Here is a 26,429-nt window from a genome sequence, read left to right as displayed (position 1 = left end):
CTTCCCTAAGGACCCTGCCCGTTATAAAGGGGGAAGCCCCTCCCTTTTCTTTTGTCTGCCCTTTGCGGGCTTTCCCAAGTTTTATTGCGCTTTTCCTATTTCGCTGGCTTTCCTTCCTTTTTGCCGCGCTGTGTACGGTGCCTCCCCTTTCTCCCAGGAGGGGGACACTGCCAGGGTTATCGGGGGTGCCTCCTCCATTTTGCGCTGCCTTTTGTGTTCGTCGTCACTTTCAAGCAAATGGTAACGGGTGCCATAGAGCCATGGAACTCTACGTACACAGGTATCAGAGTGGCTCCATCAAATGTGCACTTGACAATGTGGCTCTCACCCACAACGAGGGAAATAAGACTCCGAGTGAAACTGAGAACACACAGAGAGAGAAAGGGAGCAGTGTGTGGTGAGAGAAAGAGAAAAGAAGAGAGAGTTTGCTACTTTGGCCTATGATATACAGAGTCGGCTAGTTGTAGATTATATTACAGTTTGATTTTAGAGAACGTTACCTCCCTTCATATCATTCCAATGCAAAGCAAGGTGTTTCAATGGATGGCAACCTGTACAGGTCACATGGGGTTGTAATTTCCCAGCTAACCAATAGGCCTTGTAAAATCTGGAACGGTGTGTGGCTCGTCCCTTTGACTGGACAGATTCACCATTGAGAGTTGTAAAAAGATTGAGATTGGCAACTGAACTGTTGCAACAGCTACTCCACAACAGACAATGGAGGTAGCAGAAGGGGAAGATAAAATGGCACTTTAGGAGAGGATCCGGATTGCTCTCTTTCTCAAGCCCACAAGAGGACAGGAGCCAAGTGTGATGTTTCCCAATCGCCAAAGCTTTTGCAGATACTGGGGGGCATCAGACAGCACCATGCACCAACCTCTTAAGTGAATGGGCTTAAAGCAACAAAAAAGGGGGGCAAGGTTTGGAAGTCGGGAAGAAACCAGAACCTTAATGCCACTCATACACCCTGGTACATTGAGTACACTATGGCACAATACACTGGCACACTGAGCAGACCACTGGCACTTTCTGCATACATATGTCATTGTACCCTATCTCGCTGGCATGCGGACAGACATGCACTTGCTGCATATAAAATAGATCAATAGGTTACATCAGTTAAACAATGACTGCAAGCTAAAATACCCTTTCATTTGTTTAAGTAGGAGCAAGATTCTGATGGACTAACAATTGCAGACAACAAAGGCCTGATTTATCGATATTGATGATGTCCCTTCGTATGTTTTCAAGGTCAAAGGTTGTGTCATACCATTTTCTCTGTTGCAATGGAGGGTCAAAATGTGAAGACCCATCGCTCCTGAAATTCCCATGAGACCTGGGTGTGGGATTAAAACAATGGGCTGGGTAAGGAAATGGTGACGCGTTTGCCCAAATATCGTCAAACCCTTACCAAGCAGTCTGAGCTTGTGGGCCCTGTGCATCCAGCAGCGCACTGCTCGTGGCAGCAGTGCGTGGAGAGCTTGCCCTTGCACCTCGAGCATCCACTGGCACAGATGGTCCGGGTCACTGGAAGGAAAAGCACAGAGAAAGACATTACAGAGGTCCGTCAGTCTGAGAACGTTCACATGAGCAGACACTAGGATGCACCCTTATGCCCCCACTCGGGTTAGGACGAAATTACCCAAGTAGAAAAGTCCAACCACCAAGAGTCCAACCCCCATTTATTCGCATATGTATATGTCGGGGGGGGGGTAGAGTTAATAAGAATGTATAGGTGTAAGGTGGAGGGGCTGCAGGGGGTCTCCCCCCAAATACATATATATATATATATATATATGTGTGCGAAAAAATGAAGAAAACAAATGAAAGAAAAAAACGGACTTTTCGTGGTCGGACTTTCAACTCGATAATTTCACGCAGATCCTGCCCACTCACTGAGAGGACTGGAGCTGGGGTCTTCTGGCAGCTAGTGACTTAGAAAGCTAGAGATATCTTTGGCACAGTCATAAGCCCTCATGCTGGACAATTTACAAGACTGGATGCTTGTCCTGAGATGCCCCCGCTGCCACCGGTGGGCCCAAAGAAATATATTTAAAGACCAGAGACACACAAGTTTTGTTAAAAAAAGAAGAAAAGAGGCCAAAGCAACAGGAAGAGTAATCCTAGCTACAAAACCTAATCCAGCACGGTCGCAGCCCAGCATCATTTATCATTTTCAGGGATCTACACCCAATGAAGAACTAAAGGAAGTGTTGTCACCACCATTTGTACCTTGCCTACCAACACACACCCATTCTCGCTCTGGCACCAGCGTGGATTAGAAACTGGATCCTAAACTGACAATGGAAATTCCTGAAAAATCTGCTAACACCTGTGCACAGGCCGCACCAACCAAACACCTCAGAAACACTGAATACATAATCAAGGCCCACAAAACTGTAAATCACACAGATCCATATCCCAGAAAAAGCAAGAAACGTCAAAGAGGACAAGATATGGGAGAGACCAAAAGGGCGCACCCACTAGGATGGCTGTACACCGAGACACCACTTAGAAACCTGACGCATGCGCTGATGGGACATCACTACCCACAATGGGGTCATTCACAGCAAAGGTTTTTGACACTGGTGTAACTTTATTAACATTCGAGGGGATTTCAATATTGAAAATGACTACATTTGAAGATGCTCCAGCAAAATCATGAGAACAGATCATGGATGGGAAATTGTAGGAACTTTGCGGTCCCTGCCCCTGGGAAGCCCTGTCCCGTGTGTAATACGTTATTGTTCTGACATCTAATTATCTAGAGTGCCTAGGTTCTAAGCACAAGGCTCAGATCATGATAACATGGCTCAATATGCCACCTTTCCAGGGCAATTTTAGAGAAACGGGGACATAGGCTACCCCACCTGTCTGGCACTTGACGGGGATGGATCCAGTGCACGTTTAACAACTCACAGCATGTGGTCTGTACATCAGAGAGCACCCAATTTGCACGCAGCACAATAACAATATTTATTATTCAAGTGATTTAAAAAAATATAGCATGACAGGGCTATAATCAAAACCTTTTTCTTACCCCTGGTTACCTGGGATATACACTGTTTAAGGCATCTTAAAAAACCTCATACATTGACTTTTTGCATTCAGTTTTTTACAATCCCGGCAAGTGCCAGACAGGTGGGGTAGCCTATGTCCCGTTTTCTCTAAAATTGTTAAAAATCCCCTCACGACATAGGCCCCCCTCATCAAAAAAGAGGGCTACATACCCCCCCCCTATATTGCAAACCTTTACAGGGCATCCACCAATTGAGGAGTTGCATCTCAGTGACTGAATCCTAAATTCAGCCTTCCTGATACCAACTTTCTGCTTTTCCCTTTTAAATGTTTTCATAACAAGTCTATTCTTCCACAGATAAGGGTTTTTTCCTATGATATCTTTAGATTGACACCCTCATTACCATATTACAGAATGTTCTCAGGCTTCCCACTTCCAGCTGTTATTGCCTAAAATATTAAATCACTCTATCCCAGTTATAGGTTTGCATCACACATCCTTACTGCCATAAGCAGGGTACTAGCATAATTGCTAGTTTTTAATTGATTGAAGGATACATTCGACCGAATTTGGTCAGTAGGCTAATACATGCCGAACATGTGGAGCAGGAGTTTCGGGGGTGTCCCATCACTCCATATGAGGTATGTATTAGCCTTGGGGGGATGCAGGGCTGTCCCCCGCTTCCTCAATATTGAAGACGGGGTCTGGAAAAAAAAAGAAAAAAAAAGGGACTGTGCAGCGTCGGATCCGACCTGCGTCAGAGGAAAGGATCTGATGCTGCAGGGCTGAAGTGGACCAGACGGCGAGCAAACAGGTAAGTAGGGGAGGGGGGTGGTGGGTGGGGGGTGTGGGTTGGTGTGAGCGTGTTTGATCGTCTGATAATTGATCGCATGCAGGCCATTTTTTTTCAGTTTGCCGCAATCAATTATCAGACGATCGAACGGTAGGCAGTGAAAAAGTCGAAAACATTTTATGTCGAAAGACATAATGTCAACAAAAACAAATGTCGAAAAAAAATTCTAATGTTTTATTTTTTTATTTACATTGTTTTTTTGGGTTCCACAAGTTAAAAAAAGGGGTAAAACAAAAAAAAATTAAAAAGAGGGGTTGGGGAGAAACCCCCCATTTCTAACAAAAAGCTATTAAAAATAGACATTCAAATTTTTTTTTGACTTTTTTTCCCCCGACATTATGACTTTCGACATAATGTAATTCGAATTTATCACTATAAACCCGTTTGAACACCGCCAAACCGTAAGCAGTTAGTTGGGATGCCTAAACCTACTATACATCCCTTAAGTCTGAATTGTGTGCCGCGGCATGTCATATTTTTGGCTTGCGGAAAAAAGGGCACATTTTGACCACTCATTTTGGTCCTTCAATGGCTTCTATTGTGCATTGCCTGCCCTTTACGTCAGGTTCAATCACCCATAAAAAGGTACATCAATCAGTTTCGATCTCTGACAAATTGTCTTTCTCTGCCGGGTTGCGAACTACTAGGAGTAAGACAACTGCCCACTTACCCATTCCCTGAACCAAGGACACTCAGACGGAGAAGTTCCCCTTCTGAAATTCAGTCATGAGATTACAGAAATCTCTTACAGTCCATCTTCCGACAGAAGTAGAGCTAGACGGTAAAGCAGGGAGTAATGCTAGTGGGGATTAGAGGGGTACCATCTTGGGGAATGGAACTGGGGGTACCATCTGGGAAGTGAGGGAAAAAGTGAATCAGGAGAAAGCTTTGTATTGGTTAGAGAGGGGAAGAATTTGTTTGGGGGAAGAGTAAGAAGAATACCACCTTGCAGTGGAAGTTAACCGGTACAATCAGGGAAGCAGGAGGGAACTAAAGTAAGAAAGAAAGTGACATTAAGCTGAAGGGGACTAATAGTGAGAAGGTGAGAAATGATAGCAGTGTCAAGTTGAACGGAGGGGATGAAGTAAGTGAGTAATTACTGAAGGGACTTGCACAGAGGTGTACAATTGTGAGAGGTGGGTGAGAGAGAGGGAACAGCGAGGAGAAATGTAATAGGAGAGGCCATCAATAGGGGAAGGGTTGTAGACGCGTGAAGAAGAGAAGAGGGAAAAGCTAGAGAGAAGGGAAGACTCGCGACAGCCAAAACTAAGAAATTATTTAATTTCCCCTGATTGGGATCTACGGAGAGAGCCTAAGTTTAGGCAAAATGGAAAAAAGAACAAGAGGGACTATTGAGGGGGGTGGGTGTTAGAAGGATGAGAGTGAGAGTCAGGCTACAGTTCTCAAGCCCACTATACCAGGGTCAGCCAAGCTCCAAGACAATCAATACCCTAACAAACCTACAAGGACGACGTTCCAAACCCACCACTGTGGGAGAAGCACCAACAGATGGCTTAGGAGACAGAGGTCTGGAAGACCCAAACACATCAGTCTGTGTGTGAGCCCTGTGTTCGAGGCAGAGGACAACAGGAGAATCAGAAAGTGAACAGAGATCAGACCATGCTCCTCTCAGATGTTATCGACTGAGGCCTTGAGGGTAGAAGATGGTTTGTGAATACTTTTGTCTGAGCACTGGGAGCACATTTGTTGCCATGGATTTGATTTGCACTGAACTTGAACTTGTTTACCGAGGATGCTATTGGGTGCAAGGGTGGCCAATCCATGTTCCTCTGGACCCTTTGGTAGATCTCATTAGCACTGACCCTCACTTTAGAAACTGACACTTTATTTTGGCCACCCTTAATATCCTGACATTGTATGTTTGCTTGCACAGTGTGAGAAACCTGAAGGTGATCATAAGCCTACTCCCCAGGGTTCTTCTGTTCAGGTGGCCAGGGAAAGGCCATCGCTTTTGGATGCTGACCCTGGGGGTGGACAAGCGATGGAAGACCACCTGAGCAGAGGGTCCTTGGGAATTGGAGAGAGTGTACCTGAAGGCGAGACATGCTATCCCCCTTTTTCTAATACTGACCTATCCTCCCCCTCCCTTAGCCTTTAGTGGCTATTGTCAATCTCATTTGATTATTCCCAGTAATTTTCGAAGAAGAAGAAACTAGGAGCAGTGCAGAATTCCTATGGCCAACACCACGCTGGTACAGTGATGAAGAGGAGAGGTCAGGCATGTCACAATAATGGGTTTAAAGAAGGTCAAGCAATTGGAATACTTTATTTCACCTGCAGCCCATTAGTAATGAAGGAGTATTAAATGTGGCAGTCAGTGAGGTGTAAGGAGGACGAGAGATGCAGGTGGTGCAGGAGCAGAATGGGAACAGAACTACATTTCTGTTGTGCTGTGGGGCTGGAAGCCGAGACGCTAAGGTGCCTGCCGAAGATCCCGGGAGACCTGCCGAACGGAACGAGCAGGACCGGGAACTCTTGTGGAGGAAGGCGGAGAGCAGACACAGCTGAGGAGCTTCTCCCCTGTGGAGGGGGGAAGCCACTGAGCGGAGCAACCTGGTAAGGCCCTCAAAGGGACTGGGAACTCCAAGGGCACTCCGAAGGGCTGCTGAGCCTGCATGAGTAAACCATGCGCATATTGAATACCGGACTTGGTGAAAGGGACTGCTGACCGAACTTGATGAAGGGGGCTGTTGAGCCCGTACAAGAAAAAGCAGCGCATATTGAATACCGAACTTGATAAAAGGGGCTACTGAGGCCGCATAAGCAACCTTGAGAATATTGAGCATCGAACTTGATGAATGGGGCTGTTGAGCCCGTACAAGTAAAAGCAACACGTATTGAATGTTGAACTTGATGAAAGGAGCTGCTGCGCACCTACAAATAAAACCGGCATCTATTGAATACTGAATTGTTTGAAAGATATTATTTGAGCTTACACAACGTAAAGCTATACCATCTTGGATATTGAATAACAGGAAAGCATGTTGCATCAGCTTTGGCAAATTTATGATTGCCTGACCTGTGATGGGTGGACCGTGCAGTCCGACAACTGCGCCTAGACCAGAAAGATTCCTAGTATAAACATTTCCAACATTAAGACTCAAAGCACATGCGGTTGCTGGTTGCGTGACCTGTGATGGGTGGACCGCGTGGTCTGACAACTACGCCTAGACCAAAAACCACAAAAAGTTGAAAAGAAGCAAAGCGGTGAATCATTGGTTAAGTTCACCAAGGGAAGGGTCAAGTAGATCCCATCATTTTTTGCGAACTGGTAAACGGAAGAAACAAGAAAACTATTGAAAGTAAATCTTGGGGGAGGGAACCCTGAGAACAAAACCTGGAGAATATTCATCTTGGGGAAGGGAATCCCAAGACCACAGCGTTGTGTGAACTTTGTTACCTTTGGAACTTGGGGAAGGGAAACCCGAGACTGGCAAGTGATGTGAACTGTGATAATCGTGAATCTGCAGAAGGTAACGCCAGAACTTGATCAGTCCTTATTGCCACAAGAGTACATTGGAACTGTATTGATCTTGAAACAGAGACCTTTAGAAAAACTTAAATTGTTAATGATTTAACGTTTACTCATGTTTGGTTGAGAGTATTTCCCCACTAGTTTTGTTGTAGTTGTGAGTACAAGCATAGGTTTTTGACACAGATAGACTTTTGGATTTGACTCGACAGACTTTCCTTAGATTCCTTTAGGCAGGGAAATCTGCCATAGCATAGGGTTAGTTAGGTGTTACACCATCCTGATTCATAATAAAGCTTTGTTGTCTGTGTCATCTCTCTTGATACCATGCCTGTCTCACAACAGTTGTATATAAACATTTACAACGTATCTGCTTCTCAGCCTCTATTCCGGATAGCACAGATGACATGGTGCAAGTCCAGAGTCCACATGGTGGGACCTTGCCACACTGACCAGTCGTAGAGAGTATGGGGGTTAAAGGGAGACAGACATCCAGTGCCAGCATTAGTGGTAAAGTTCTGCTCAGGAGGGGAGATGGTCGGAGCAGTGTGTCTGAATGTGTTTGCTGCAATGGCATGAACAGCCAGTTAAGAGGATTGATTTGTTGTGCATGTATGTGTGTTTGTGTGCAGAGCATGTGATTATATGTACGGATGCAGGGCTAAGCGAGGAGTACTACAGACCTGAGAGCGACATTGGGGCAGGCCTTTGGCACATGAAATGTTTTTTACAGTGCAAATGTTCATATTATGTTAAGAGAGGCCTCATGCTTTTCCTTGGGCACATTGAACATGAACATGCATTTTTCTGTGTGAGCCCAAAGAAAAGCACGAGACCTGTAAGGGGGCCTCATGTTTTATTTGGTTACAAGCGGCACAGAGAGATAAGAGGACACTGGGCAACATATATACTGCTGACACGTTTCAAGTTTTTGTGGGCACTAGTGGTATATACAAGGGGAGCAGCAAAGGCCAAATATTGTTGAGACAAACTTCTTTCTTTCCTCTGGGAACAATTTGCATAAAAGGTGGCGTTCAGGTGTATATTGATGACACCATAGCATTCAAATATAAGTTAGTGACAATGCTGTCATGTATTTTTTACCATAGGCAGAATTCAAATGTGTTTTACAGTGGTAAGGCCGGCATATATGACTGGGCACAGACCTCTAGAAACTATGTTCGACAATAGAAATGATAGCATATATTGTTGGGGACAACAGCATGAAAATGTTAAAGGAGTGTAGGAGCCCCGTTACTGAGAACGAACATGGTTCAAATACCATGTTCTATGCAATTTCTTCCACTCAGGAGGGTCTACAACCAAGCATGAAAATGTGTTTTACAGATACAATGCTGACATATATTGTTGAGAGAAGCCTTGTTATGACTTTCTTTGGGCCCAACCATCAGAAAAGGGGGCAGCACTGGCTTACTGTGCTCACATGCCTCTTGATATGCTTTTGGCACAGTGTTAGGCAGAACGCCAACTTTTACCACATTTGGTATCTCCCTGTACCTTTTGCTGACTGTTCTGGGTTTTGGAATTAGTTTTTTCTTACAGCAAATGCTGTAAATTGTGCTTAGAGGGGGGGCATGGTTGAAATGGAGTGTTTTGCAATTATGTGTGCCCTGTGACGAATTTAGGGTATTTGTGCCTTCTCCCCAGGGGGCTGTCACCCACTTTGAGGCTAGGGAGGGGAGCCCGCTAAGCAAGGCCCTATCTAGGGGTCTGTGAAAGTAGGACCTGACTTGGAGTGACTCCCCTCTTCGGGACATGGGGCCTCATTCCGACTTTGGAGGTAACCACACCGCTATTTGCTATGGCTGCCTCCAAAATCGTTCCGATTCCGTCCTGGTGAATGGAGTAATTACCGGTCCATTCCAAGGTTGGAGGGACCCGTAATTCCCCATTGACCAGGGCCCTTCCCCATTCCCATTGAGCCCATTCCCATAGGGCTCAATGGGAATGGGGAAGGCGCTAATAACGGTACCGTAAATTATGGTACCGTTATTAGCACTAAAGTCCCTTTGCGGGTCCCGTCCTTAACGCCTGCTAAAACAGGCGTTAAGGAAGGACCCGCAAAGGGAACTCATAGTAGGGCGGTAGGGTTTAACGGCATCGGATCGTTACCGGTGACCGTTGACCCTTACCGCCCTACTCGGAATTAGGCCCATGGACTCCCATTCCGATAAAGAACTCCCTGTCCAGAGAACATTACTTACTGTGACTAATCGTAGGATTCAGTCACTTCTGCCCAGGGGGGAGCCTTTCCCTGTGAGGCTGATGGGGTAACTCTGCTATGTGCGATACCCTTCCTAAGGTTAGAGGCAAGTGGGACTCCCCCCTTGTGGACAAGAACTCATGCTCCGAAGAGGAACTCCCTAAATTACTTATTTACAATCCAGTGGTAACCACAACTACCGGAAGATGTACAGAACAAGTCGATATTTGTTATTGCCAGATAGAATCTGTGAGAAAATCTGGAAAAGACAACTCCACTGGTACTGAGATGAAGAAATGCATTGGAGTAATACTGATTACTAACAGAACAAAGAAGAAGGAGTTTGACGGTGCGCAAGGGAGGTCCCAAGGCCACGTCATAAAGCAAGAAGGAGGAGTCCTGAGAGAGAGAGAGAGAGAGAGAGAGCGAGAGCGCGAGAGAAAGAGAGAAAGAGAGAAAGAGAGAGAGAGAGAAAGAGAGAGAGAGAAGCCCGGGAGTTTTGAATCAGCTGGACGGGTGAAGCTGATGGAGAGAGGGACGTACAGTGTTCAAGGCTGGAAGAAAACTGGCAAGCAACCCAAACCCAGAAGAAAAGTTGTAGAAAAGTTGGAAGACGGAAGTCCAACACGGGCAAGTTAACCCGAAGTGGGATTTTCTTCTCCGTTGGTCTGGTTGGCCTCTCGGCTTCCTTCTCTCCTTCACGGTGCATGCCTCGCTTTGCAATTTGGTAAGTGATCTCAGCGTCATTCTCGGACTTCACCGTCCACACCAGTGGTGGTGTGACGGATAGTCAGTGGACGGTGAAGTCCGAGAATGACGCTGAGATCACTTACCAAATTGCAAAGCGAGGCATGCACCGTGAAGGAGAGAAGGAAGCCGAGAGGCCAACCAGACCAACGGAGAAGAAAATCCCATCCCGACGGCAGGCCCAGTGACGCCAATCAAAAGAGCAAGAGTTAAAGAGTAAGGCGGGAGACCTGGGAGTGATATCGACAATAATGAAGGGAAGAATCCTACTAGTCCCAGTAAGGAAGAGGTATATAGGAAGAGCGAGAATCATTACTGGGTTACTCAAACTCGTCCACAAGTATATAAGAAGAACGAGAATCATCACTGGGGTACTCATACTGATCCCAGTAAGGAACAAGTATATAAAAAGACCGAGAATCATCAAGGGATCATTCATATTCGTCGCAGTGAAGAACGAGTTTGAGAAAAGAAGAATCACTACTGGGTTGCAAAGATTTGTCCTAGTACCGAACCAGTGTGGAAACGCAGAGAGAATTATTATTGGGCTATTCATATTCATCCCAGTGAGAAATAAGTGTGTGAGGAAAGTGAAGAACATTACTGGTGAGTTAACTTTAGTCCCAGTAAGGAGTCAATGCAAAGAAAGAATAAGGAGGTACAAATGTGAGAAAAGAGTGAGAATGATTACAGGAGTATTTATACTCGTACCAGTAAAGCATTAGTGTTGAAAACACCTACGAAGGGATAGACAGATCATTGGAACAGTACTGGTTATCCTAAAACAGGAAAAGATTGAACATTGAGACAAGAGAGTGTCTTAAGTGTGTTTAATAAAAAAGAAAGAAGAGAGAACAAAGGTTTTAGCGAGAAGCATTGATGAACTATATGATCTGATCAAAGTAGTCTGCAAGAAGTACCTTTGACTACTTTATTAAAGTGAATGGTTGCAAAAACGAGTACACAGGTGACGTCAGTCATTCTCTTGTACTTTAGTTATTATAAAAAAACTTGTAAAATAGTTTATTTTAAACTTTATACATTCAAAGATAAAAGTACATTCATTACATTTTAAAGAAAATAGTGTGAAAGTCATACTAAAATGAATGTTACAAATTCTAAAAATGAAAAAGATAAAAATACATAAATGATTACATACATTTAACATTTCTTTAAGATCTGCCAATTAATTTCATTCTATGATATTAGCTTTTTTCAGGTACTGCACAATTCTTATAAGCAGCATTGATGGTCTAAGTTGTAGCATATATGACCACAAATTCTCATTCTCTAGGTGTTCAACACAGTGTACAAAAACAACTGAAAAGGACTTCTCAGATACTCTAAAGTGCTGGGCAGAGTATCAAGAGATGCTTTAGGGATTCATTGGGATCTTTGCAAAATCTGCCAATTGCATTTTCTTGTTGACCTCTAATATAAAGGACTTTTCCTGTATGTAACAAATAATCGCATGAAGGATTCACTAAAGCGCCTATCTGGGCATTGCCTTAGCTAGAACGGCAATGCTCCCCTTGTTTTGCACACTAGGCTAATTTTTTGTTGTTGATTTATATCTTCCTCTCTTGTCACAGGTATTCACCCAATCTGTATCTAGCACATTTCTTTTAGCTTTTTTCTGGATAAAGCCACAGCATCTCAGTTGATATATCAAAGGTGTCCATTATTCGGTGACACTGCTGGGAGAAAAAGTGGAATGGTTTTCCTATTCCCTTCATTTGTTTTCCGATAACAGCATACAGGGAATCAGGGGAATTTAACATTAGCTTTCGAAATAGGAGCACCTTCTTCATCTGTACCAGCGACAGAATAGAATTCAATCAAGGTTACATTGAGGCACACAGGCAGGAAGAGAGAGCACCATCTTCCAAATCTTTCCTTCCGATTTGCTTAGTTCCATTTTGTCTAGTTGATTATACATTTCTAATCCATATGTTATTGATGGAACAATTTTGCTGGTATAAAATTGTACGAGTTTAGTTATTTTGATAGTGCTAGTGTCAGTATAGGTTCGTTTTGGACTGGACAGATCTTTCTTTTGGGGCTCACGGACAACTGACGAGCACCCTAGTTAGTTTGGTTAGGCAGGGAAAGTCAGTCATTTTCATCTTTTCTTTAAATAAAGATTGAGTCTACATGGAAGACACAAGTCTGAGTCCTTCTTCTGACCCACCAGACTACGTACATGGAAATTGGACAGACTGCTGTTACTTCTGTTTTGAATACTTCTGTTTTGAATCCACCAAGTAATGACATTTCCTCAGTCTCCTTGGTTTCAGATAGTGCTGGATCTTGCCTGAACTCCAGAGTAAAGGAGGAGTGATACATCCCTTTTGGTTCAGATAATGCACATTAAACCAGGAGGAACTTTAAATGAAGGCGCGAGAACTTTATGCAGGGGAGAGTCTCTGACATAGGTACATCCTCGAGGGGCAAAGCGCTATGGAGCAGCGGATCTAGCGGCAGCCTGTGAGCGAGAGAATGCCCGAGAGGAGAACACTGGAAGGCCGGCAATTCCAGCAGTGGAGCAACCTCTGCTGGCACGGAGTCACAGAGACCATCCCACTTGGTGGCGTGACCACGAGGAACCTGTGGTGGGCCAGGGGCTTGCAAAACAACACCATGACCAGTCCAACCTCGAAGAACAAAAACCTCCCACCTGCCGATGTGTGCAGAGCCCACTGTAGCGAACAAAAGCCGAGAGCGAGTCAGCTCAGGAAAGCTGAGAACGAGAGAAGGCAAAGCAGCCATATCCCAACGACAAGCCTTTTGAACCAGCCCAGCTCAAGAGAAGGTACCCGGGTAGTTCAGGAAAGAGGGAGGCAACAGGGACTGAACTAACTGTATGGAACAAATTACAATACCAGTTACAGGAGCCTTAGAAAGCCAGGGCGTAGGTCTTGGGAGAGACCATGCGAATTGTTTAAAGACTTAAGAGGGCCAGCAGTGCACTATGAAAGACATTGAAAATAGATATTGGGGAAGCCAATGAAAGTGGTACGATATAAAGATTGAAGAGGGCTGGCAGTGCCGTATGAGAAACCTTGAGAAGTTACGGCATCCCGTGTACCCAAAGTATAGGTCTTGGGGAGAGATCACAAGAGTTGTCCAATATACATCTTAGAGAGGGCAACTGTAATCTATGAGCGATACTGAGAGACTAATAGACTTAAACGTGAAAGCCGCTTATGAGACCCGAAGTACAAACCTTGCGAGAGAGCAGAAGAGTATTACCTTTAGCAGTCCAAGAAGGCTGGGAGTGCAAGTGGCCTACGAAGCTTAAGAGACTTCTTCTTTTATTGATTTTAAACGGTTTCATTATGGATTATAAGAACTCTGTTTGGCTTCCTGGAGAACCAAACTTTCCCCTTTAAAAAACGGCCACTGAGTCCGGCTAAGTAAGTTACCAGAAGCTGAATATTCTGGTATTATTTAGTTGTTAGTTATAGTCGGGCTTTAGCAACAGAGAAAGCTAGGCTTTTTTTAAAAAAAAAAATTAAATCAAGACTCTTGAAAATGTCCTCAGTGCGTCAGAATCCTTCAAGTCTGCCACAGCCCCAGGAAAATGTCCACCCAACCTCTCTGAATCCACCTTCAGGATCCAAACAAGCCACAATCCCCTCAAGAAGTAAATGCCCATAAATTGAGAAACCAAAAGTTGCGAGGGTGGGCCATCAGTTTTAAGGGTATGCATAGCTCTCAACCATTTGTGTTGCAAGGGCGGGTGAAATCACCCGATTTTGTTTTTGGCGGGTGAGACGCCCATTGGGATGAATGAGCGTGCAGGAGGCTTGGCGGGTGAGTCAGCCCTTTACAAGGCGGGTGACATCCGTCAAAAGCGTGTGAGTTGAGAGCTATGGGTATGGACTTCACCATTGTGCACAGGCCTGGTCATGACCATGAAAATGCAGATGATGTTTCAATTCTATACAACCTAGCACAACCTGAGACCCCATCCCATGGGGGATTAGTTCTTCTGTCCTTAGTTTGGGGCAAGTGTGAGCCAGAAAACCCACTTTTTACCAAATATGGTAGTTCCCTCTTTGCTGGCTTTTCTGGGTTTTTGATGTTTTTCTCTCCCATGCCACACTCAATCCAAAGCCTGGCAAAGTGTGGCTCTGTTTTTAGGTGCTATACCTTAAGAGGCATTAGGACTCATGAGGCAAAGGTAATTCCAACGGCACCCCTGAGTGTCCCCGAAAGAGTACCATCTTTCTATTAGTCATGTGGCTAGGCTGGTTGCGGCTTTTCTGCCTGTGTAAATCAGGTCCACTGGGTGGAATCTGTTTTACCTGGCTCGGTCCTTTTTGACCCCCACTTCCATTTCACCAAAATGTATGTTTTCTTTGTTTGCCTCAGACACATGAGGGGTCACCTGACTATCCCCTGCCCCTCTTTGTGTGCATAACTGGATTTGCCCGTCTTGAGCTAGTGGATACCTGTATCCCCCACTGGGGGCTGTAGTCCGCCTGAAACCAGTTTTGACTGATATATATATATATATATATACCCATCTGGGATGGTGCAGATTCATTCCATTGTGTGCAAGACCCTTCTGCAATGCAAGGGTTTTCTTGTAAGAATGGTATGCCAATGGCTGACCACCCATATTTGAATGATTCTTTGTGTGTGTTTGGTTGCTATGTTTAGTCACAACCCCCTGAAGGGACCCCATTACCCATTCACCTTGTTTACTGCTAAAGCTCTGTACTTATATTCCAGGAAGACCTGCTGCTCCAGGGAGAACTGAAGCACTGCACCAGCATCCTTTGATGCTCTGAAGAATCCAACGGCAAAGCTCTACCTTCCCGGACAACCACAAGCAACAGTGTGTGATGCTTTGTTCCCTTGATCCAGTTGGGACAACTGGATGAACAGCTCCTTCTTAAAGGCTCTGTATCCCTGAAGTCCCTGTTCATGTCTGCATTGCTGGACTCTCTTCACTGCGAGGACTCCTATGACCCTGTGCACGACATCAGGCAAGTACGTTGGTCCCATTTCCCAAACTGGGAAGCTCAGGGGGCCTGTGCTGTCTCCAGTCCTTATCACAGCACCGCTGAACGTATCTCCCGGTCCTTCAGCCTGGGAATCACCAAATCTTCAATAATCAGCCTTCCCAACATTCTTGCGGCGCCTCCTGCACTGGTGGGTTGTTACTGAAACTCCTGGTGGTCGCTGAGCAACATGCACAGCGACCATCTCTGACGACTGCCAACTGCTGCAGCAAAACAGATTTTTCAATCCAAAACGTATTTCTCTGCCGCTGCTGGTGAGTCTTTTCTTAATGTATTTCTTCATCCCTGAACCTCTTCTTCGTCACCAAGGGCCTCCTGTGGGACTCACTCCATAGTAACTCCATAAACGTCGCCTTGGGGCACTTAAGCACAAAGTTAACTCTTTCCTGCCAAAGACTGAACCAAATGTGCACTCGTGGCCTCCACTGGTCTCTCTAAACTTGATGCCCTGGATAAGAAAACTGTTCACATTCCTGTTACTGCATTTCAATGTCTAGGAAATACACTCATTGAACTCTACAGAACTCTTTTTGAAACTGTTTCTGCTTATCTGATATATTGTGGCATAATTTGTTTAACAATGTTTATTTACCTTTAGTTGTTTTGATTTTTCCCTTTGTCTTTTCATGTACAAAGAGTATGCGCCTCATTACAAGTTTGCCCGTCCGGAAACAAGGGTGCCGGTAAGCTCATCGGCCCTCTTGTTTCCGGACCAGCAAACTACGTGTTTGCCTGTCGGAGCTGCTGTGCCCGACAGGTCTTACCGTGCCAGGCGCATTGGCCACGGTAGGCAAACCCTTCACTTAAGCAGCGGGACTGTTAACAATGGAGACGGCGCTTCCGAGTCCCCACTCCTATAGAGTCCTATGGGACTCTATGGGAATGGGGACTTACATTTTACCGGTGCCTGACTTCCCAGGTCACCGGACTTGTAATCTCCCGGTAGCACCGCGAAGTCAGGCGCTGGTAAAATATTACGAGTTCGGCAGCAATGAGACCCTTTATCTTTCTAAAGACAAAGTGTGTGGGCATACTCTCGGTAGAGAAAGTGCCACACGCCCGTGGGTCCCAGAGCGGACAGAGAAAGACAGAACAAGGCAAACGACAAACAGGAGTAAAGAGGAAAGGGTCAGAGGAGAAGTCAAGGAAACACCTGATTCACCAAGACTCAGATTAGCCTGGTTTGAGATTGAACAGGTAGGATTTTATTGCCTTCTTGAAAGATGGCAGGTTGACAGCCAGACGTATAAGAGCGGGTAGAAGATTCCATTGCAGGAGAGCCTGGACGTCAAGAGAGGTCCCTCCAAAGCGTCCAAGTTTATATCTGGGCTGGATGAGAGTTAGGCCTGAGGTGCTCTGCCACGACTGCCCCTTGAAGAGCTTGGTGAGCTCCAGTGACTCACTAGCAGTACCTAAATCAGGAAGATACACATAAAGACTCTGACCACATGGCTTAAGGAAACTCTCCCTATAACACAGTCAGCTTGAAAGTGGGGTAACCTGGCATTTTTGTTGGGACAGGCCAGCCTGAAAATATGTTGCAAAATACTTTTGTGAATTGGCATCTATTTTCCATTTTCATGTGTTCATCTCGAAAACCGGTGTAAATTGTAGCACTTTTTACCAATTTATTTTGACAGTTTGCTTTAAAAAGCACCATTTCAACCCATTATATAAAAATAAAAAAGTAAAACGTTTCTCGGGGGTCTGTACGCACCCCAAACCACATTCAGTTGACTCGGACTCAATTACTCCCTAAGGCTCATTTGGAGAAAACATTTACGCTCATACATTTGAAAAATGTGCCATTCACAAGTAATTGGGTAGACCTGTAACGTGTACCCATGACACTCCTGTATCCTGGACGGCGCTGTATTACTCACAGTGCTTTGATGTTATTCTGCTAATATCCAATTTTTCACATCATGTCACTTTCAGAACATTTCCCTAAAGTGATGTAGGATCTATGATCCAATAGAGAATATTTGAAATGTTTACCACTGTCGTTACTGCTTACTGTGGGCAGGCCTGTTGCCAATGCCATTGCCCATATCTTACACACAGCCTGATTGAATAGCTCTCTCCTTCTCCTCCGCCCCCCACTCTGTCTTTCTCCTCAACACTAGGTTGGGGTGACTCACTTGCAACAGCAAACCTGCATGACCCAGTACACGCCTCTACTTGGAAATGGAGCTCGTTTGTAACGCCACAGTTGGTACTAAAATTGAAAGCCATTTTCTGGTGGTTTCATAAAAACGGCCCTGCCTTCTCACTTCTCGATGCTTCTAGAAGGGTCCACTAAGCACCTCACAGCTCATGTGATAATCAAATCACTGTTCATCCGGCAATATGCGTCACTACCATACACCTACAAAATCATGCACTAAATACGGTATCAGGTAATAAAATCACGGCAAAAATGTGTCCGGTAAAACAAAAAAAAATTTGCAGCAAAAATGCCGTGAATTGAACCGGTAAAGGTGTACCCCATTATACCATTTAAGGGGAGCGGGGGTTGCCGCTCCCCTTAAATGGTATTATGTATTTGGGGGTTGCGGGGGTGTCCCCCGCATTCTTTACATGATTGTGGCACAAAAAACCACAGCATTTTTGCCGCAATATTTTGCAATCACGGCCATTTTTGCCGCGATTTTATGACATGGAACCCTAAATACAAGCTTGTCTTTTGCCTCTTGTCCAGAATGTGGATACCGGACACGCCCCATCATAGCTGGGTAGACCCACACATCAAGTACGTGGCCACATGCCCTCCCCTCCTCCCACTGCGTAGGCTTGCAGGAGGTGGTACTCACAGATCTGGCAGTTCTCTGTTCCTTCACCCCAGCAGGCGCCTGAAGCCCCGAGCGGTAGAGTGGAGCACTCTGGGGAGCAAGACCCACCTAAGGGAAAAGACGGAGACCATGAGAGGGTGCATGAGCCAGGCCACTTCTCCTGCATCCGGGACCTGTGCTCAGGAGATGGGGAAAGGCCATGTGAACTGAATGTTGAGAAACATGAGCACTGGGATACAGAGTGAGACACACAGACAGTACAACAGAAAGAGTTAAGCAAGGGATAGGGAAAGACACCGTTACCAAATGAGACGTGAGACATAAACAGGCGATAGATACCACAGCGAGGGGGGAGCAGAACATCACAGGCAAGAGGGTACATGTGAACAGTGGCAGATCCTGAAGCAAAGTGACAAGACACACCCATGCCCTCTCCCATGCACTGGCCTGTGACCGTCCTTACACTCGCGCCTCCGGCTGGCATCCAGGATCTTATCGATCAGGGCGTTATCTTTCTTGATGATGTCGTCCCAGCGTAGAGTTTCCTGGAAGCACAGCTGGGCGTTCCCCGTGATCATCACGCCGCCCTTCAGAATTTCTGAGGACATGGAAAGAGGTCAGTGTCCATTCACCCTCACTCCCAGGGGAACTGATGACCACAGCCTCTAAAAGCCCCTGCCCTCATACAACCCTACACATATTGTCCTATACTGCTTTGCGCCGGTAGTTATCCACTGGCCGTTTTAGGAAACAGGGCGGAGAAATCACATTGCCTCACATGGATATGTTTTAGCTCTGGCTATCATGTGGAATAAAGCCAAATGTATTGTTAAATGAGTAGATAGGAGGGAGATGGCCTTTTAAAAGGACACAGCCACTGGGTGATGTTTGGCTATTTACCCACCCATTGACCATCCGAGGCCCCCTGTGGCCATTCCCACTCACTATCCACTCCTCCCTTCCCAAAACACACTCACCTGGGATCTTTTCGAGCTAGCTCTATCATACAGTAACATCAAATTAGGGGCTGATAATGTTATTACTATACAGTCTTCCTTCTGAAAGGTATTGGCTTAATAGCAGCAGTAAAGCAGATTCGGATGTAATAAGGAAGAAAGCTACTTACCTGTAACTACGGTTCTCCAGCATTTGTATTTTTCATAGATTCACATACTGTTGAATTTTCAACCATTTTGACACTCTCCTCCTTGATGGCTACAAGATCCTCTCTGAACCCAGAACCAACCGTCCAATAGGTGGAGTAGCCTTGATCTTTCCGGAGTGAGTCTGCAACCTCTGCAACACGCTCACTCTTTCCATTCTACCCTCTGGTACGACACACACTCGGCCGGGCACACCTTGGATGCCCTCATCTCTTCGGAACATTCCCCTCTCGATCCTTATCACCACACTCCTCTCTCGTGGACTGACCACTTTCTGCTTTCCTCTCACCTGATGCTCTCTTTCCCCCAGATGAAGCCGACGCCAGCACTGCCACTTCCCTTCTCGGTCATTCGACCCATGAAGCGTGTGTCAGTGGAGTTATTTCCACTACTTTCTCTGCACCTCCTATGCCTCTGCTGACTCACACATTGACACAGCACTCTCTAACCTGTATCTTTCTATCTCCAACCCTCTGGATGTCCTTGCCCCAGCTATGAGAATCCGCCTGAAGCCTACCTCCAAGTGCAACTCTTGGTACGACTCTCACCTCGCCACCCTGAAACTCAAGTGTAGGATGGACGAGTGGAAATGGAGGGCATTGGGTGCATCCTCTGACAAACTGGCCTGCCTTCTGTACCAAAGGCAATACAGACTCTGTCCTGTCCAAAGAATAGAGCCCACATCCATGCCCGTGTCTCTGAGGCCTCTAATAACACGGCCAAGCTCTTTAAAATCTGCAAGGAGCTGGCCGATCCTTCTGCAGTCTCCACCTCTGCTGTTGCCTCCCAGGCCCTCTGTAGGGCTCTGGCTTGCCACTTCACCACTAAAACTCAGGACATCCTGTCCTCTCTCTCCTCTTCCTCTCCTCCAACCACACCTGATAATGTTTCTAAACAAGTCCTATTTATGGAAGCGTCATCAGAGCAGGTGGTCCCCTGCTCTTCTAGAACCATTAAGGACTACATTGACACCCTCGCTCCAGCCTTGGCCGATTTTTGCAATCACTCTTGTCACTGGAACTTTCCCCTTTCCCTTCAAGTACTCCCTTCTGTACCCCCTCCTGAAAAAGTCTTCTGCTGATCCTTCCTGTCCAGGAAACTACCACCCAATCTCTATCACTCCTTTCCTGGGCAGACACCTGGAAAAGCTGGCCATCTCCCAGCTTACTCTCCACACTAAATCTGTTGGTTGTCTCAATGACCATCAGTCTGGCTTCAGAGTAGCCATAGGCACCGAAATTGCTCTCCTTAACACCTGTGAAGATGTGCTCACTAACCTCGATTCTACCCTTCCTTCTGTCCTCATCCTCCTTGATTTCTCCTCTGCCTCTGACACAGCCAATCATGCCATCCTGAACAATGGTCTCTGTGAGAACCTGGGCATCACGAATCAGGCCCTTCCTTCTGGACCCACCCTCCCAGGTCACACTTGGGTCCTTTCTCCCCACCACCTCTCTCTCTCCACATGTGGTCTTCCCCAGGTCTCTATCCTCTCACCCTGGATATTCAATGTCTACTTGGCCCCTTTGGTCCACCTTATCTCTACCTTCTCCTATAACTTTCAGTGTAATGCACATGACACGCAGCTCTCCTTCAGGCTTCCCTCATCCTCCTCTCCTCTCTTGCTCATTCCTGAGTGTCTATCTGCGATTCAGGTGTGACGCGCCTCCAACTATCTCTGCCTTAATGCCAGTAAGACTGAGATCCTTCTCATTGGGACCCCTGCGCCCTTTTTCCCTCTCTCACACTGGCCACCCTCCTTGGGCCCTCTTCCTTCCACTTCCTGTGAGTGAGAAAATCTTGGTGTCATCTTTGACTCCTCTCTCGCCTTCGCTCCCCACATCATGGATCTTGCCAAGAAGGGCCACTACTGGCTGCACCTCCTCAGAGGTATTCTTCTTTTTCTCACTTTCGCCCAGAAGCTCACTGTCTCCAGAGCCCTGGTTCTCTCAAAGCTGGACTACTACAACAACCTCTTTCTCAATCTGCCTTCCTCTACTCTCCGTTATTAATCCAGAACAGGACTGCAAGACTTATCCTTGGCCTCAAGCCCAGGGACCGTATCTCTCCAGCCCTAAAATCTCTCCCAGTGGCTGCAATGATCAAGTTCAAGACCCTCTGCATCGTCCACAAGGCTTTCTGGGGCCGGGGCCCACACTACGTCCAACTCTCTCTTCCTGAACACCTTCCTTCTTGAGCCTTCGCCCAGCCACCTCCAACTCTCTGAGGGTCAGGCACTTCTCCAGGCAGAGAGTGGGGGGTAGAGCTCCGTTCTCTGCAGGTGCCTCTCTCTGGGGCGGCCTCTCTGCCCTCTCAAAGCTGAGCCGGACCACCTCAAGTTCCAGAAGCAGCTCAAGATCCTCCTTTTTGCTTCTGCTGTCTGTCTCTCTCCCCTGCTGACCTACCTGTCTGCTGCGCTGACTTGTTGCCTGGCTACCCTGAGAGTCTCACTGGGTACCAGACTCCTCCACGAGCAGTAGCCCCAGCAGTACCTCCGGGCCCACCACGCACTTAGGGGCTGTATCTGGAACCCTACAGTCCCCTGCCTCCTTGCACTTACCCAGAGCAGTGCTGCCCTGGCTGCACTTCCCCCTACCCCCCTGGCACTTCCCCTCGCCCCTGCACTTTGCATATTGCACTTGCACAATCTGAATGACAAGGCCTGGTAAGATAGTTTGTTTTGTCCTCCCTCCGTCTTCCCTCCCTTGTCTTGTCGTGCCTAGAAACACTGGTGTACAGGAGCGTTATAAATGACATGACGTATCATATATAATTCTCCATCGTCAGGCTGGGAACACTCTGTATATAAATAGATAGCAGTCTCCATTGCAGAAACAATGTACTGTACTCACTTTAATGATATATCAGAGTCATTTTTGGTTAATTTGCTCTGTTGTCAGTAGGCAACTTTTCCCTTAACTCCTCGCTTGGAATCCATCTTCAGTTTACTTTAACGCAAGTGCAGCTTGCAACAACATTGAGCCTCATGAGGGCAGGTATGTAACATTTTCCTTTTCCAGCATTGGACATTTCACAGAGTCACATGATGCTGAATAGATTGCAAAGCGGTTTTGTGACGGAGAGTAGGAACTGAAAGAGGCTCACATCATGCAAACAGGTTGTGTACGACCACCTGTCTGGCCTTCAAATCCCTGGACATGTTCCTATCGATGCAGTAGAACCTTATGAAGGTGTTCTGAACTCTCCATGTGGCCAAGCAGCACCCCCGCTAAGAAGGCTGCTACGGAAGACATAGCTCTTGTGGAGGGATTCGGTCGAAATGACCGAATCCCAATTTACCTACCCCACCAAAAGAACTAAAATGCATACCACCAAAGGTTTGAACACCAAAAATCTGAACCTTTTGTGGTATGTATGTTTTGGAGTGGTAGGTAAAAATAAAAAGTATAACAAAGGCTGCAGGGGTGTCCGCCGCAACATCCCACTCACTATACTACACAGTATGGTGAGCGGGCGTTGCGGGGGACACCACCGCAGCTGCCCGAAAAAATAAAACATAAAAATATGTAAAAAAAGGCTGCAGGGGCTGCCCCCCGCAACACCCCGCTCACTATGCTATACAGTATAGTGAGCAGGGGTTACGCGGGACACCCCTGCAGCTGGCCAAAAAAAAGAAGAAAAAAAAAAAAAGGACCCTGCGGCGCGTTTCCCGAACCCGGAAGTGAAAGGGAACTGGCGTCTCAGTGTCCAGCGAGACAGAAGGCAAGGTAAGTAAGGGGGTGGGGGTGGGGTTTTGGGCACATCAGGAATGTTCAGGGGAGAAATGACCGTCATTTCTCCCTTGAACATTCCCGTTGCAGACAAATCACACAGTTCTTGTGGAGTGCACCTTTGGCTTGCAAAGGAGTGGTCTTCCTACCTTTGTATGGCAATAGACAATGCAGGCTGACAGCCATTTTGTGATTCCAGGCTGAGAGACCCCTTTATCAGCCCCATCAGGCCCAAATAGGCCAATGAACAACTGGTTAGAATGACAGTAGGATCTGATGTAGTCCAAGATGTAATTTAGTGCCCCTTTGACATCCAAAGAATGTAGTGACCTTCCGGCAGAAGTGATGACGTGTTGAAGAAAGTTGGGAGCACCAGCTGTCATTGAGTTGGAACGTAGAAGGAACCTTGGGCACAAACCTGGGATTGTTACGAAGGATCACTTTGTTCTTGGGGAAATATTAGCAAAGGCTCACGCACAGAGAGGATCGCAGCTCATTTGCTCTTCTGGCTGAAGTAATAGCGACAAAGAACTCAGCTTTCCAGATAATATACGTAATTCCTGCCATGTGCATGGGCTCAAATGGCTGGCGCGTTGACCTTGCAAGGACTGTATTCAGCTCTCATAATGGAGATAGCGTAGAGCACAAGGATGTTGTACTCAGAATTTGAGTGTACTATGAAATGGCTGCTGGGTGGACCTTGGCAGATGAGACTGAGGGAAGATGGGTCGTGATGAAGAACTTTGCCCCCTTCGTGCAATAAAATGTCTATGGTCTGTGGTAGAGCAATCTGCTGTGCTTGGGAGAGGCACAGCAGGTCTGAGAGTCAGTACTGTCATGGCCATGCTGATACAATCAGGGCCAGTCTGTACAGCTGCATTCAACATGGTGTGGCTGATGCTTCTGGCATAATATGGCAAGTAATTCAGGGTGCCATGGCTGATGCTTCAGGCAGATTATATGGCCGGTATTTCTGGAGCATATGGCTGACGTTTTTGGGCGATGTAGAAGATGCTTAAGATGGCAATGATTTAGGGTGGTATACCCGATGTCTCAGGGTGAAGTGGCCTGTGCATCAAGTAACGTGTTTGGTGCTTTAGTGGTATGGTTGGTTTTTCCCATAATGTGGTTGGTACTTCGGCGGCTGGATTGTATATAGAGAGCGCTTCAGGGCGATGGGGCTAATGAGTTGGGGAGATGTTCTGGGATGATATGGTCTGGTGATCAGGATAAGAGGCAGTGCTTTGGGGAGATGCGCTCTGCGACTCAGGGTTAAAGTGCTTGCTGGATCACACTCAGTCATAATTGGGCTACACCACTAATGCGCAGAACAGAACAAGAATTCCAATCAATAATGAAGATGCATCAACTTCTACAGACTCTCAGTAGGCGACTGGCAGATATCAGTGCAGCAGTGAGACACCTAGGAGTCAGTCAGGAAGCCAATGTGATTGGCTACTTGGTATGGAACACCAAGTATCCAATCGCTGTGCGAAATGTGATGGATATGGTTTTAGAGGAAGCAGGCAAACACAAATGCAGCAGAATCTTCCAGTGTCTAATCGCACTAAGGTATGGTTTGAGGTCCTGGTCAAGAAAGCAGCCCCTGGTGAAGCCGTGGCACTCAGTGGCTGTTAAAGAAGGCACTAAAAGAGCAGACAAATGCCCCAATGTCTGTCTATTCTCTTTGATACATTGGGCAATAACTTGCCAGGGCTGGTCTTTATCTGTGCCTCCAGGAATGCCATACCATGGCCTCTGAGTGTTACTGATGTGACTGTGCTTGCTTTCTCCTGATGAACCTTGGCTGCCTTACTCTGAATGGCCTCCGAGTTCACCTGCCTCGTCAGTGACTTTGTGCTCCCTCAGGACCATGTCCAATACCAATCTGGGACTGGTTCCCTGGGTGTCACTATAGCGCCAGTGCATGTGTTATCCCTTGAGATCACACTCAGTGCCAAGCTCGGAACAGACATAATGTCACTGCAGCAATAGTCCCTGGGTGCTCCCTCAGCCAATGCTATACTGAGACTGTGAGGAATTCGACCATCAGCATGTGGAGAGTGTGCTCGCCTGGGCTTTTTTGATTTTTTAATAATAAAAATGAATGAACGGAGATCAGCCTCCGAGAAATGTATGCAGCCACCCGCACCCATTTCATCTGCTTCTCGCATAAAATGCATAAGTGTACTCCGGGAAGACACAGCCTAAAGGTGCCGTCTTCCCGTCATATTCAGCTGGAATGTGACAGCCACAGGTACATCAAAGCATTCCAAGAAGGGGGAAGGCACACCTTCCTCCAGCCATGAGCAGCCTAATTTAAATATCAAAGGCCCCATGGACCTGCTTTCCCTTTGTCTAATCTGGCTGGGGGCAACGCATACTAATAAGAGATAATTGAGTCAAGCCTGAAGGGGTTTGGTTGCCGGACAGACAACAAGAAATGAGGGGCTAACAACCCTTCGGTATGCAATGTGTCAACTTAAAGCTAGTTCCCACCTCTCTGTATGAAAGGCAGTGAATGGCCTGCATGGGTCCAGCAATTACCGCAGGTGAGCAGACCCCTTTCCTTTCTAAGGGGAAATGTATGTGATTTGGGGGAGACAAGAAGTCTGCTCTTGCCACATACTTCAAGGGAAACCTGCACTTTAATCAAGAGTCACAGAGGACTCAGTTAACCAGAGAGACACTTTGATCTACAACAGACAGGAAGATGGGTGGGACTTAGGTATATGTTGTCACCCCTTGTCTGCCCTGTGGCAGAGAACTCTAGTCCTGATCTCATGCATAACTGAAGATTGTTGGTGGGGACCTATGATTGGTTCATTAGAGTAGGCTTAGCCTGCACCAATCACTGGGTCACATTTGTCTTTAAAAGTGGGATGAACCCCTCACTTAGCAGATCATTCGAAGACTTTGAAAGGAGTAAGAAGAAGGGCTCATCTGGGCCCGAGCTGAAGATACAGTCTATCTTACATCTTCCGCCAGTGAAGGAAGGCCAGGAGTTCCAAGAGGGAAGCAAGTTCCATCCCCCAAACATCTCCCAGGGAACAGAGGGAGATACCGGACTCGGAGGACCTGTCCACCAGCTCCAGAACCGGTACCGAGCCAGCACACAGCGTGCCCTGCAAGTTTCTGCCAGCAAGCTTCCAAGGTGGGAACTGCCTGAGAGTCTCTGGACAAAGGACAAGACTGTTGCCTGGAATCACTCTCCTGAGCTTTGGGCCATCCGCCTTGAAAGGACAATGCAAGCCCTGCGAAGAAGCTAGGAGGAGTGCCACACAAGCATCATCCAGCGTCCATCTTTTAAGGACATTTTTGAGACAGTCAAGTCCTCAAAACACATCCGACTGCACCGCTGACTGTTGTCACGC

The 26,429-nt window shown here is 46.6% G+C and overlaps 1 protein-coding gene across 1 annotated transcript in view; it reads right to left on the bottom strand.

The window, feature by feature from the left end:
* The window catches only part of ERBB2 (erb-b2 receptor tyrosine kinase 2), a 343,410-nt gene that overhangs the window by 133,242 nt on the left and 183,739 nt on the right, over positions 1–26,429 (bottom strand). The window contains exons 4-6 of the mRNA XM_069634737.1: positions 18,625–18,759; positions 18,183–18,269; positions 1,412–1,527 (exon numbers count right to left, since the gene is read on the bottom strand). Coding sequence (XP_069490838.1) covers positions 1,412–1,527; positions 18,183–18,269; positions 18,625–18,759 — 338 coding nt within the window. The remainder of the gene's footprint in view (positions 1–1,411; positions 1,528–18,182; positions 18,270–18,624; positions 18,760–26,429) is intronic.

The sequence above is a fragment of the Ambystoma mexicanum genome, chromosome 13 (genome assembly GCF_040938575.1).
Source record: "Ambystoma mexicanum isolate Mex_15411 chromosome 13, UKY_AmexF1_1, whole genome shotgun sequence".
In the NCBI taxonomy this organism is placed as follows: domain Eukaryota; kingdom Metazoa; phylum Chordata; class Amphibia; order Caudata; family Ambystomatidae; genus Ambystoma; species Ambystoma mexicanum.
Note: the sequence above shows the minus strand (reverse complement) of the source record. Positions and strands in the feature narration are given on the sequence as shown.